Source organism: Balearica regulorum, chromosome Z (genome assembly GCF_011004875.1).
Source record: "Balearica regulorum gibbericeps isolate bBalReg1 chromosome Z, bBalReg1.pri, whole genome shotgun sequence".
Lineage (NCBI taxonomy): Eukaryota > Metazoa > Chordata > Aves > Gruiformes > Gruidae > Balearica > Balearica regulorum.
Window position 1 is genome coordinate 59648122 of NC_046220.1, and position 15269 is coordinate 59663390.

The 15269-nt window shown below is 40.4% G+C and overlaps 1 protein-coding gene across 1 annotated transcript in view; it reads right to left on the reverse strand.

Moving 5' to 3' along the window:
* The window catches only part of ANKRD31 (ankyrin repeat domain 31), an 87768-nt gene that overhangs the window by 53466 nt on the left and 19033 nt on the right, over positions 1 to 15269 (reverse strand). Inside the window, exons 7-10 of the mRNA XM_075741194.1 lie at positions 12568 to 13224; positions 9420 to 9694; positions 8972 to 9099; positions 2136 to 2315 (exon numbers count right to left, since the gene is read on the reverse strand). Of these exons, the coding sequence (XP_075597309.1) occupies positions 2136 to 2315; positions 8972 to 9099; positions 9420 to 9694; positions 12568 to 13224 (1240 nt within the window). The remainder of the gene's footprint in view (positions 1 to 2135; positions 2316 to 8971; positions 9100 to 9419; positions 9695 to 12567; positions 13225 to 15269) is intronic.

Genomic DNA, 15269 nt, shown 5'->3' on the forward strand with positions numbered 1-15269 from the left:
TTTTGTGCTATTATGCATAGTTTTCAGATGCTTGAAACTCAGCTAAGTTTTAACTACATTGCCTAATGTTGACAGTGCTTCAAGATGAATGACTTTTAACAGTTATCACTTGTAAAACATTTTACTTGCATTTTATAGACCCTATTTCATTAAGAAGCTCTAGCAACTCCATATTCTGGAGCAAAAGCTTGAAATCTGTTAAGGGGAAGATAAAAAAGGTTCACTTAGGGGAAAGGACCTATTTCTTCCTCAGTAAAAAATATCCTCTATCTCTTATACTAATAAGCCCCTGAAAAATTGAACCTGCAACATGGTCAACTGATAATCATGAGAGTTTAGCAACATGATTCTTCAAGGACACTGTGAATGCTCCAGACTAAGGAGAAACACAAGTTTCATTGCAACAGTCTTCTGGCTCCCTCAAGGCAATGTAAATCAAGACAAACTAAGAGCACAGACAGTATCTCTACCATGCTGTTCATATCCTACATGCTGATGTCCAGGAAATAAAAAGGAGGAAAAAAAAAACCAAAAGGACCCAAGAACTCAGTAAGGTACTGAAGCAGAGTACTGCAGCACAGGAATAAGGAAAAATACTAGGCTGAGATATGGATAATCACTGGTGGAGGGCTTTAAAGGAAAAGGCACAGAGGCAGAATACAATAATCAGAACAATGATTTCCAAAGAGAGGGAGATGAAAGTGCATTTTAAGATGGCACAGGTCTGGCAACTCTACTTCTTTCTGATTACACCTCTCTCACTAAAAAGGAAAGAAGAAGGGCCAGGTCAGCCTCTTATCTCTTCAAGGAGTTCAACTAAAACACATTTTGTGCAGTTGTGCTCCTGTCGCACCAAAAAATAGCAGTCAGAGTCTGGGGGATGAAGAAATAGTGGCCTGGCAAAACATGCAAAGGCAGAAAAAGGAAGCAGTTGTGAGACCAAAAACTGGAACCAGTGCACTTTAGTACTCTTGCCCACAGAGGCTGCAGCTGAACCCATACTATCAACGTTTCTCTGTTGTCAGTAGGTGGTTTTGAAACTCACCAACAAAATATTTTCTCATCTACCTCTAGCACAAGTTAACACACATTACGAGTCACTCTTAGCTCAAATGCCAGTCCTACACTGTAAAAGATTGAAATTTGCTGCTAACCCAATCTATCTCTCAATATATTCCAGAAGACAGATAATTTCTACCTTAATGTTTGTTCTGTTATGTGTTTGTATTATGCAAGAGCCTTTAACTGCAGAACACTTTTTTTTTTTTGTTCCCACAGAACAGTTGTGAAATCCTAGCCACTGCACCAGATGGAAACACTCTAAGAATTAATAAAGTTTTCTACCAAATGAGCCAGCTGTCTGTGAAACCATTTTTTCTTTTGTTATGGAAGTTTATCAGAGCCTAATGCTTGAGACAGGCAGGGAACTGCAAAATAAGGCACAACAGTCTTACACTTGAAACAATCAATTGATACTTCAGGGCGTGGCAATGTCTTTGGCACAAAGTGTGATGACACATGAAGCTGGATAAGGTGAATTGCTTCAATCAAAACATTCACAGCTGGCCACTATTTGTCTTTTTTTTTGTTTTTGGGTTTTTTTTGGTGCCCAAGATGAAGTAAAAACGCAAAATACCAAGTACTCACAACTTCACAAAATCAAAGCAAGGCTACATTATGAAGCTACAGCTTCCTTTAAGATGTAAGGGTCGAAATCAGAGTCCCTGAAAAATTAAACTGAAAAATCTAAGTCTTGGTGTCTCAGTTTCACCATTGAAATGGACAAAAAAAAAAATCTTTAAAAAATATTACATTGATTATTTAATTAAGGGATTGTTTTGTGATAAGCATGCACAGGATTGTTGAATTAAGGCTAAATAAACTTAACTGCATCACTTCTAATTTTTTAAGTGCTCACTTTTTCCACAAAATTTTATTTTTTTATTATAACTTATACATAGGTCTATATATTTTCTTATGAACAAATACCAAGTTAAACGAATAAAAATTTAATAATCTACTGACTAGTCACAAACCTACAGTCTTGTCCACTGCACAAACTCATAATATGCCCTTTATTGGTTACAGGTAGATACTTATTTTGAAAATAGTATTTTAATACTATTGCAACTTACCAGCATAATCCTGAACATTTACATTTCCACTGGCTTTTATTATGTTACGTACAAGGTCTACATCTTGACGAGCAACAGCTCTATGCAGTAAGGTCTCACCATAAATATTCCTCCTATTAATTGTTGACAGTGAAAGGAGGCAAAGAGGATTTACAGAATTCCTACCAAAGGCTTCTTGTCCTGAAAAATAATGTAAAAGATTTGTTGAATAGAAAAATATCTTTCCTCTCTTATTTTGGCTTCACTTTGCACTACAGTTAGTAAATAAGCTTTCCAGAGGAAAAATGGTCATTCAATCTAGTAGAAAAGAATATCTCAAAAAACACACTACCAATTAAATAATAATACTATTCAAAAAAAGATGCCATTGTGAATTCCATAACAAAACTAAAACTGAAATGCAACACACAGAAATATGATTTTGTAAAAGTGTGTTAAGTTTAGACTTCTTCCTTTTTAATTACATTTTTGCAAAGTGCATTGTTTCCTACTGGATTATAAAACTGCTATTCTAGGTTACAATTCATTACAAGATGAGCATTTCAATGGCTAGCCAGTTATTCAGTAATTTCTCTTTTCTTAAAAGTCAAATTAATCAGTAGTTCTTTTTACTCATTTATGTTTTAAAACCTCCGCTTCAAGAGCAAGGAGTATTTACACTAGGATAGTGATTAAGATTAGCTCCCTCAGATTATTTTTCCCCATTACTCCACAACCAGCTTGGCCACTTTTGCAATGAGAGAAAGAGAACAGCTGCTTGGGAATATAAGGCCTAAATGTAAAAAAAAAAAAAAAAAAAAAAGATACTGGTTTTAACTTCTAGTTTATTATTTTACAAAACAAACACTATTTCCCATCATGCACTCATTAGTCTTCAGCTTAGGGGAAATTATTTCCAATACATAGATGACCTGTTCTATACTTCACCAGCAGTGACATCCCAGCATCCCTTCACACTGTGGAGAAGAGCATCCTGGCTATTGCCTGTTCTGAAAAACATGGAGAGAAGAAACAAAGAAGGGAGGAAGGAAAGCACAGGAAGATTGCCTGCAGGAAAGCACAATCCATCGCCTAGGTGTGTTCCTACAGAGAGTATCTCCCCTGAGATGTCTGATGCATCCACCCAGACAGAACTGGTAAGGAAGGAGACCTCAGTACAGGCAGTAGGTTGCAGTGACTGCCCAGACCCTTCTCCTGGTGAAAAAGCCAGTACCTGCATAAGGTGTGCACAGGTTGATGATCTGTTATGTCAGGTGACCGAGTTGCAGGAAACAGTTAAAAGACTGCACAGTATTAGAGAAGCTGAGAGAGAGACAGATAGGTGGTTTCATAATCAAGTTGCAGTAGCGGACACCACTGGGAATGAGGCACCTCAGACCCTGGGGACCCACAAAAGTAGGGCTCTGCTTCAGTCTCCACCCTCCAGCTTCACAACCAAAACCAGACATGAAACTTTAGCAGCTATAGACACCCACGAGTAAGGTCTGCAAGGAGAAACTGTACCAGCAGCACACAGTGGATACCATAAAAAGAAATGATGAATGCTTGTAGTGGGTGACTCCCTGTTAAGGGGCACCAAGGCACCCATCTGCCAACCTGACAGGGAGTCACGAGAGGTATGCCGCCTTCCGGGAGCCAAGATCTGAGATACTGCCAAGATGGTGCCCCAAAGTGTCAAGAACACAGACGACTATCCACTGCTACTCTTTCTCGTGGGCATGAATGACACTGCAAGACAGAACCTGGGTAGAATCAAGGAAGACTATAAAGCCTTACAGGTGCAAGTGAAAAACATCGGCACCCAAGTTATCTTTTCCTCCATTCTACCAGTTAGAGGAAAGGGTGCAGCAAGAAATAGGTGTGTAATACATACCAACTACTGGCTATGTGGCTGGTGCCATCACCAGTGTTTTGTTTTTTATGACAGCGGGACATTCTTTAATGAATATAGCCTGTTAGGGAGGGATGGGATCTACCTGCCTAAAAGAGGCAAGGAAATCTTTGGCAGCGGGCTGGCCAACTTGGTGAGGCAGGCTTTAAACTGAAGGACTCAGGGGGTGGGGTCCAAAGTAGCAATGCTCATGCCATTGCATCCAACTGGGGAATAAGCCAGGCCAACCTGAACAGCAGCAAGTGTTCCTTAGTGGCCTCCCAAGACAAGAACCAGAAAGCCAAACACCTCAAGGGCGTGTACGGCTATTGTGGACCCTCTTGCACCCCTCCAGGGTAACCTCCATGCTCGATTACCTCTCTGAAATGCCTGTACACCAACACATGCAGCATGGGGAATAAACAGGAAGAACTAGAGACCTGTGTACAGTCACAGGGACATGATCTCACTGCAATTAGAGAGACATGGTGGGATAGCTCGCGTAACTGGAATGCTGTCATGGATGGCTATATACTTATTAGGAAAGAAAGGCCAGCAATGAGAGGTGGTGGAGTTACTCTTTATATGGGAGAGCAACTGGAATGTATCAAGTTTTGCCTAGGCATGGATGAAGAACAAGAGCTAATGGTAAGGATTAAGGGGCAGGCTTATATGGGTCACACTGTTGTGGTTTTTTTACTACAGGCCACCTGATCAGGAAGAGGAAGTCAATGAGGCCTTCTACAGACAGCTGGAAGTAGCCTCACAATCACAGGCCCTGGTCCTCATGGGAGACTTCAACCACCCTATTTGCTGGAAAGGTAACACAGCCAAGCACGCACAGTCCAGGAGCTTCTTGCAGAGCACTGATGATAAATTTTTGACACAGGTGGAGGAGGAGCCCATGAGGAGAGGGGTGCTGCTGGACCTTGTTCTAACAAAGAAAGAAGGATTGGTTGGGGATGTGAAGGCTGAGGGCAGCCTTGGCTGCAGTGACCATGAGATGGTGGAGTTCAGGATCCTGCGTGGAAGAAGCAGGGGAATAAGTAGGATTACAACCCTGGACTTCAGGAGAGCTAACTTTGGCCTCTTCAAAGACTTGCTTGGGAGAATCCCATGGATTAGGACTCTAGAAGGTAGGGGGGTCCAAGAGAGCGGGATTTTCAAACCACCAGAGCTGGATATTCAAACACCACTTCCTCTAAGCTCAAGATCGGAGCAACCAGAAGAGTCAGAAATCAAGCAAAGGAGGTAGGAGACCTGCATGGATGAGCAAGAAACTTCTGGAAAAACTCAAAGGGAAGAAGGAAGTTTAGAGAATGTGGAAAAAGGGACTGGCCGCTTGGGAGGAATACAGGAATGTAGTCCAGAGTATGCAGGGACGCAACAAGAAGGCTAAGGCCCACTTGGAATTAAATCTGACAGGGGTTGTCAAGGACAACAAGAAGGGCTTCTTCAAGTACATCAGCAGCAAAAAGACGACTAGGGAAAATGTGGGTCTGCTACTGAATGAGGTGGGTGCCCTGGTGACGGAAGAGGATTACTGAATGCTTTCTTTGCTTCAGTCTTTACCGCTAAGATTGGCCCTCAGGAATCCCAGACCCTGGTGGTTGGAGATAGGAAAGTCTGGAAAAAAGAAGACCACCTCTTGGTTGAGGATTGGGCTAGGGAACATCTAGGCAAACTCGACATCCACAAATCCATGGGCCCTGATGGGATGCACCCACGAGTGCTCAGGGAGATAGCAGATGTTATTGCCATGCCACTCTCCATCATCTTTGAAAGGTCATGGAGAACAGGAGAGGTGCCTGAGGACTGGAGAAAAGCCAGTGTCACTCTAATCTTCAAGAAAGGCAAGAAACTACAGGCAAGTCAGCCTCACCTCTGTCCCTGGAAAGGTGATGAAACAGCTCATTCTGGGTGTCATCTCTAAGCATGTGGAGGAAAAGAAGGTTATTGGGGGTGGTCAACACGGATTCACCAAGGGGAAATTACGCTTGACCAATCTGATAGCCTTCTATGATGGCATGACTGGCTGGGTGGATGAAGGGAGAGCAGCAGATGTTATCTTCCTGGACTCCAGCAAGACATTGGACACTGTCTCTCATAACATCCTCATAGGCAAGCTTAGGAGGTGTGAGTTAGATGAGTGGAGAGTGAGGTGGATTGGGAACTGGCTGAATGGCAGAGCTCAGAGTGTTGTGGTAAGCGGTGCAGAGTCTGGTTGGAGGCCTGCAGCTAGCAGTGTGCCCCAGGGGTCAGTACTGGTTCCAGTCATGTTCAACATGTTCATCAATGATCTGGATGAAGGGACAGAGTGTACTCTCAGCAAGTTTACTGACGATAAAAAACTGGGAGGAGTGGCCAACACACCAGAAGGCTGCACTGCCATTCAGTGAGATAGGACAGCCTTGAGAATTGGATGGAGAGGAACCAAATGAAATTCAACAAAGGCAAGTGTAGGATCCTGCACCTAGGGAGGAATAACCCCAAGCACCAGTACAGGTTAGGGGATGACCTGCTGGGAAGCACCGTTGTGGAGAAGGACCTGGGAGTCCTGGTGGATAACAAGTTCTTCATGAGCCAGCGGCATGCCCTCGTGGCCAAGAAGGCCAGTGGTACCTGGGGTACATTAAGAAGAGTGTGGCCAGCAGGTCGAGGGAAGTTATCCTCCCCCTCTACTCTGCCCTGGTGAGGCCACATCTGGAGTGCTGTGTCCAGTTCTGGGCTCCCCAGTTCAAGAAAGACAAAGAACTACTGGAGAGAGTGCAGTGAAGGGCTACAAAGATGATTAGGGGACTGGAGCATCTCTTGTGTGAGGAGAGGCTGAGAGAGCTGGGTCTGTTTAGCCTGGAGAAGAGAAGACTGAGAGGGGATCTGATCAAAGCTTATAAATATCTAAAGGGCAGGTGTCAAGAGGATGGGGCCAGACTCTTATCAATGATGCCCAGTGACAGGACAAGGGGCACAAAGTGGAACACAGGAAGATCCATCTCAATTTGAGGAAAAATTTCTTTACTTTGAGGGTGACCAAACACTGGAAAGGCTGCCCAGAGAGGCTGTGGCGTCTCCTCTGGTGATATTTAAAACCCGCCTGGACATAATCCTGTGCAACCCACTGTAGGTGATCCTGCTTTAGCAAGGGGGTTGGACTAGATGGGTCTCCAGAGGTCCCTTCCAACCCCTACCATCCTGTGATTCTGTAATGGATCTAGTAATGAAAAAACATGGGACAGCAGGCTATGCACACTGCTCCTCTCCACAAGCTGTAGCAGATGTGACTCACTGACTGTAAAACTCCACCTGGGTGTCAGAAATAGACATTTTAAGTATGACCTTAAAACACAATAGTTCTCCTAGAGCTGTAACTCACAAAGCCTGATATCTCTGCTGGTTTGTGCATGCTGATGTACGGTGAGCTCAAACTAATTCCCAGTCTTCTTAAGTTCTTGACTCTGTGTAGATTTTTAGAATCTAATAGATACAGGTTTACCCAGGACCTTCCCTCAGCTGAGCACATGGATAATCCCTCTCCTCTACCTGTCTAGCATTGCAAGACTTTAATCACTTAAGATACTGCAGTCCCTAGTCAAAGCTGGTCTAAACTAGCCAAGCAGTTCAGGAGGGATTAAACTGCACAGACATACACAGAACAAGGTGCAGTTTTACATTACACTTAACCCAATTTAACTTGTTGCTTCAAGATGACCTATTTCCCATCACTTCTACCTTGCCTTGCCTACCACCTTGCTTGTGTGTGACCTTGTGCAGAACAAGTGATGCTTGCTGACCCAAACCAAAACTTTGTGGGGCTGTTTTTTCAGTGAATTACCAAACTAAGATGACTCACAGACTCTTGATTGCTAGGTCTGATGCAAAAGGGAAGTAAACTTGCTAGATTGGATTAAAAAGAAGCTACCGCTATAGGCAGTGCAACTCTTTCTGCAGAAATCATGCTAAAAAAACAGCTTCGTTTTTTGAGTGGGAACTAGTAAGTCAATTTGAAATAGACGAGCACTTAGTCATACAACTTTAATAAAAATGGTGCTTCCACTGGGACTAATTAAAACCCTGTAAATGAGAAGGTTTGTTAATTGGAGGTAGCATTACTCATATTTTGTAAGATCTATAATATAGCTGTTACAGTTCAAATACTTCCAAATTTTGTCAGCTGTTTAAATTATTGTAGGTGCACAAATAAATCCAGACTGAGTGGGCTTAAACAAAAAACAAAACCAAACAAACCCGCCACACACAACCTTTCAAGACCCCAATCTTAAAGGTGCTAGAGTGAGCACTGAAGTGAGGAAACTCTGTATTCTCCTACACACTTCCTCTGCAGGGCAAAGAATTTCTCTGCATGCATCTTCAGGATGATAAATAGCAATCTTTCTCTCTGACAAAGCACATCATTGCAAAGAAAAATACTTTAAAGAGTGCTCTGTGACTGTGGTAGTGAAGGGCCTGTTATCCTGTATTTAAAACAGACAAGATAACAACAGCAGGCGTTCAAAATAGAATTAACTGTTTTGTATAGGTCAATTCTTGGGGATGACACTGCCCTCAGAATGACATTACACACACAACATTAGATTATAGAAGGATATATAGATGTTTATCAGGATCTACATTTTCACTCTGCATTAAAACATTTTTCTTCTGCTTTCCAGAATACACCAAAATTTTTTCATATATAATATTGTGATAAAAATTGCATCCTGAAAAAAAAATCTCATGATTCTTAAGGAGTTTATGCAAACAAGATAACTGTTAGGTTGCTAATATACCGATTTTAAAAAGTGAGGGAAATTATCAATAATTTTAATTATTAAAATGAATGTTTATACCACCTTTTTAAAAGAAATCCATGCCACAATATATTGGAATGCTTATGAGTTATATTTGACTCAGTATAGTTGTTCAAATAAAAAAAAATCTGTATGATAAATATCAGAGAATATCTTACTTCGTTTGTTTTCAATTCTCCTGCTCCTTCTTCTCTCCTTAGCTTTTCTATCCTCATTCAGAGTTATTTCTTGGCATATGTTGGTTTCTAGATCCTGCTTGTCTTTAGAAGTAGATTTCTGAATTTTACTGACAAGAGATTTACTTAGAATCAACAAAAATATTTTCTGTATAAATCAAGAATTTAGTAGAGCTAAAGAATGCAAATATATTTAATTTTAAAAAGAAGTCTGTAATAGCATGCAAGTATATCTGTTAACTTAGGTAGTACTGAATAAATAGTAAATCAGCAGAGAAACTAACTTCCAGATCTTTAAATAAAAAGTAAAACCTTTACCTTTTGATCATTCAAGGTCATTCACATGAGGAATGAGTACTCTGTACACATTGTATTTGTTACATTAATTTCAAAAAAATATATGAGAATATTATGCATGATTTTGTCATACTTAAAATCCTTAGCTTTGTTTCTTCTTGTACTGCCAGCGTGAGACATCCCCTGCTGAGTGTCTTCTAGTGTTTGGCAATGACTGGAAATATTTCTGTGCTTTCTTGAGGACATCTCTCTTAACTGCATCGCTTTCCATGATGATGTTTGGGTTGTTTCTGCAAATGTTGCAGCCTCCACTGAATGTGAACTTCCCTCACCAGTTTGCTTTTCGCTAGAAGTGGCACTGCAGTAACCTGAAATTACTTGATTCTCTCCCTGCTGATCACCCACACGCTGTGATAAAAAAGAAGTATTATGAGCAACTGGTAAGCATGCAGTTAAAACAAGGGCTGCATATGTAAGAGCTCCAAGAACATTGTCTTATAAATATATTTGTGCTCACAGAAAATTGAGGGGTTGCTTAAGTAAGTAACTGGAATTCTACAGGTATGAGACAGAGGCTGCCATAGGACAGCCACTCCTAAAGTAGTATGCCACACCATGTGCACCTGGCAGAATTAGCCAAGGGAATTAGGATACTCAGAACCACAACTTTAATAATAAATGTAGGCTTGCTGACAGTGAACAAAAGTTGTTACTATCTGAAAGTTGTTTGGTTGGACATATGAAATGACTTAACAAATTCATTTCAGTTTCTTATGGACATGAGCTCTTGTCCTAAAATATAAAGTGATGTTTAAGACGTCTTGAGCTAGCACTCTCGCACAAGCCTAGAAATATGCACAAGATCAAGAACCTGTGGTTCAGAAACTCCTAGCTGAGAAGTTATTTCTAAAGACGTACCATCCCCGAGATACTGCCACCACAGAAGAGATTCACTTCACTCACCTTCACCCTTCTCAAAGCCAGGCATCTAGATGACACTAGGCATCCTCATTACCCCTATCATTAGTGAAGAGGAAGAGCTACCTTCAGAGATGATGGTGATACACCTTGTCCTAAGTTGTGCAAGGGGAACCTAAATGATTGGTGTATACCAGAGGCTTACCTCTAACAACAAGGGAGAGAACTCCCACGCCAAAGACATGTCTTTACGTGGCAGTTAATCTGAGTTACTTGAGTTTATTCACTGTTTCAGTCAAGTGAGTGTGACATGCTGTTGAGTATAACTCAAGTTGCTGAAACCTGAGTCTTATTTCAGCATTACTCAAGCTTATTACACGCTTGAGTAATGCTGAAAGCTCTTAGGACACACCCTCCACGCACATGCACACAAATGCTTTGACAGTGATGTGGGAGAACTTGTTAGTCCTTTCTTGGGGCACAGATGGAAATGCAGGCTTCACTGATTAATTTTTTAAATTGACATGTTCAGCAGAGAGGCTACTGAAGAGGTGAAGTGCACTCCTAGAAGTGGTCCCTCCAGGTCAAGAGATGGTGCATGTTAACATGGCAGTTGGGGAAAAACAACTATTTCAGTTTACAAAACTATCAATGCAGTACTTCCCATGGCATCACATCTGTTATGGGAGGAGGATTAGAGAAGAAGAAGAAGAAAACATTTCAAAGAGAAAAAAAGTCACTTGCTTTATAAGGGACCATATATTAAAATAAATGGGCTATCCAGCACCCCAACTGCATCTACCTTTTTGTACAGGCTGTCCTTTTTGGGTACTTGTTTCACCATAACAAGGATACTCTCAAGAAACAAGGATGAGAAAAGACCAAGGTGGACAATATACTGTTAGAATGCAACAGTTACTAAAATATTAACTGGGATTTTTTCCTCATTAAATTGCCTCCCTACTTTCTGCCTTCAAGAACAGCAGATGGAGGCATAAAATTAGCTAAAATCAATTATTAATTGACAAGAGGTTACAGATCCCCATTCCCATAGGACTCTGCTTCACAATCTTAACTGCAATATTGAGAAAATGTATACATTAGGCTTCACACAGCTCTGCTACAAATTTCAGAAATCAACACTTCACTGAAAAAGCTTTGTAAGTTGCTATGGTTCTGAGGCAATTAGCCTAGAGACCTTTCAGCACCTTGAAATTAGCTACCTTTGTGGTACATTACGTACTGTTATATCCAGTTAATGCTACCAGCAAAATCAGAATTAACATAGTCTTTGCATGCTTTATGCCATTGTGGGGAAGCAAAGAGGCCCTAAAACCACTTTAAATGGCTCATTATATGTGGCTGCTCATTGATTTGCAGCTCCAGATTATTCAAAGAGAACACAGAACAGAGCATCTGATTCCATGTTTACAAGGGATGACTACTATACTCTATAGCATAAACACATCTCCTATGTGTTCTTCTCTTTCCCTTATTATAACCTGAACAGGAAGAGACTATAGTATTGCTTTCCCTTCATGTTCCTCTCCCAATTTTTGCATTTGTCTTGTTGAATCCAAATGACCTATTTCAGATCACCTTCACAGCACAGGACATAACATTGTGGAGAGAACAGCCCAGGGTAAGAGAAGAAAACAGAAAGAGGGATCATATGTTGTATCCATACATACAGGTTTCTTCAGGGGAGGACGTGAACACAAAACCATGCCTCAGTTTTTTCAGTAAGTCTTGCATAGGCAGAACTAAACAAAATAAATGCAATTCTAAATATACGTGTAAAAAATCCCCATAAGTCATCTTTCTAGTCTACAGGAAAGACATAGCTATAATTTCTTTTGTAATACTTGCAAAGCATTTGTATGCTACAGCAGTGAGAACTATGACAGCAGAGAACAACATAGTCTGCAGAAAAAACAGAATTGGATGGGTTAGGAAGCTAGAATTGGAATTGGCTGGTATATGGCAGTGTGCTCCAATGAAATAACAGAATAGTGTTTTTGAACTTTCCTTGAAGAGAACACAAGACATAGATGATGGATACAGGGCGACCTAGAGTTTTTGAAACTCCCATGCTGATTCTAGAGTTCCACTTCAGTCACTGAAGTAACTTTATTAGGATTTCACATCACAGCAAGCTCAGCTATTTTCATAACATGGCTATATCAACACAGAAAACCACTACTGGACTTTTAAATCAAAACCAATTGAAATGTATTAAATATGTAAATTATTGATGCCAGTTTACTCTTTACTAAGATTCACATCTCCCAAGTAATTTGACTATTCTATAAAATATTTTATGATAAACATAAATTTTCAAATATTAATTAAACTGTATATACTTGCTCATTTGTTGTCCTCTGCAAGTCAGATCCTCTTAAGGCTTTTATTTCTTCTGCCTGAATTGTAGAAAGTTGAGGCTGAATCATGGTTGTTATTTGTGTACAGTCGTCAATTAACTGGGGAATACTGGGTTCTGAATTTAACTGCTCTCCCTCGGTGTTAAGCTGTCTCTCATCTGGCACTACAGGAGTGACAGGTTGTACTACAGATCCTGACAAGGCACTCAGAGCTGTCACAAGCTGTGCTGGCAGGGCATCACTGCTCTCATCGGCTGATGGATCAATGTCAAAGGCACGACCCTGACACTCATCAGGCAATGGGTTTATCATTTTAAGACTCTCAGAATCACTGAAGGATCTCAACAAATCACTGATTTCAAATTTACCAGTCTCTATACTCTGCTCAGTGAATGCTTCCATGAAGATCTTCCCTGGGGTTGTCAGTGAAAGATCTGTATCATTATTAGGGGAATGTTCTTTCACTGTGTTATCTGTGTCAATGATGGTCATGCAGCTTCTCTGGCAATCTTCTAAAACACGCAGAAATCTATCTTGTGGTGTCTGTTCCATTGGAACCAATATTATATCCTCCAGAGGGGCATCCAGAAAGAGGCTTGTTTCTGGAGAGAGATCTTCATTACTTAATTTCTGTGAAATCTAAACATTAAAAAAAAAAAATTGTTTACAAAAAGGAACAACTCTTTCTAAAAAGCATGTAATTAGCATTCACTTTAGAAGTCATCCATGTATACACATACATTTTATTTACAATTTTTGCATAAACTACAAGACCTAAAGCCTTCCCTAAGAACTCATACAATTTCTTAGCAAGGGTTAGACTGAGGTTTGAGCTTTAAAAGTAGAGCACTTCAGCTGTTGACTTCCCTAGCAGTGAAAATCCAGAGTAAGAGAGACTAAATTTATTATAAAGTCAAAGATATTACGCCATTGCTAATGACCCGAAGGTGTTAAAGGGCTTTAAAAGAAAGGCATTAAAAATTTCTGTCATCCAGAAATAATGAAAGTGAACATATTCACAATAACACAAAAAAGCACAGTTAGTAAAACACCATGTATGAGTTTTCATTATGTGTTTATGTGGATTCCACATAGGTATGGAGCATTTGTGCCTCACAAGCTTCAGTTCAAAACCTTAGGAGTATGCTTGGAGGCTGCATGTCTGAGTTTCCACACTGAGTACAGAACCACAAAACCATAACTGCTCTCAGAACAGTAACACTGCTACTTTTTTTCTAAGCACTTTGAGCTGCTTTCAGCAGATGCACCCATTTTTATACCAATTAATAGCTTTTTCTTTTTTTTTCCTATCTCTGTTTCACATGCTTCTGCAGGAGAAAATCAGATGCCTCGGCAGATCTAAAACATATTTTATCTATATAACTTTTGTATATAATAGTGCTGTTGCTTAGTAGTACAGGATCTTAAGAAAATCTCTTTCAAAACATTTTTAGACTCTTGCTGCCAGCAAGTGGCAATACTGGGCAGTGCAAGAATCTTTTAACCACTGGTAACATAATTTTGGTAAAGCTCACAGACAATAAAATAGAAAGCATTGACACATGTTCAGTTTCTAAGCCATTATAAATCCTTGATTCTTAGTTGAAAAATTATTCCTCAGTCTGCTGTTTCCAATCTTGCACCTGTGCAGCTAATTGTTCCTTTTTAAGTACTGACTACTTCTCACTTGGCTGTATTGAATTACAGTTTCTTCTTAGGCCACTTCTCCAGTTTGTGCAGACTTTAAACAACTGGGAAAAAAAACTCACTGGCATAACTTTCTGTACTTGAGGAACTGTGGTGTATATATATATACTGTGTGTATGTATATTACAAATTTACTAAGAAAAAGGCTCAGTGCATTTGTTGAAGGACAGGTGAAACTTATATTTATATTACTGGAGAAGGATCAGGCAGGCACAAATGACTACTTTGCAAGATTCTAAAAAACCCAAACATCAACTGAAAACCAACACTTAAATGTGACCGGTGTTCACAAAATCCCCATCCAACTACAGATGCCTAAATTTCTTTAGCACTCATTTCTGTTGGCAAAATCCTGCGGGACTTGCTCTATTAAAATCTGCAAACATAATAAAAGTCTAAACTTTCTCTCCCTTAAACCCATCCTCAGCTGCCAGTTATTCATAAAGACACTTAAAGCCCCAATACCTAAGGTCCTTGTACCTTCTGCTGTCTGCTCAAAAGGAACAGAGGAGCTGCTGAAGGAGCAAGGCTGAGCCAGCTGGGAACTGAACCAAAAGAGGGAGTTCTTTCTCCTGTGGACCCCAGTCTGGTAAATATGGTCTGAATACACATAAGTTTCACTCAAAGGAGGAGCAGGATTCCCCCTCAGTCAGTAGCTCAGCAGTAAAATATCTACATTGTGGTAAATTCAGGTTCAGGTCCATCCTCCACCAGAAGAGCTATGCCTCAAGCAACTCATTTAAAAAAGGGGTTCCTGTGTAAGTATGCCAAAGAGAAAAAGGTATCTCTTTGGCGTAAGGCTGTTAATTCTTTTTAGGGTTTGAATGCCAACCATCTCATGGCACCTGTGAATGTCTCCAACTGAGTATGAACACACTTTAGAAGTATCTAAAGGCTTGATTTAAATCCCACTACCTTCAAGAGTCAATTATTCCCATTACAAATCCAAAGCAAAGTGCTCCTTAATCCAGGCAGAA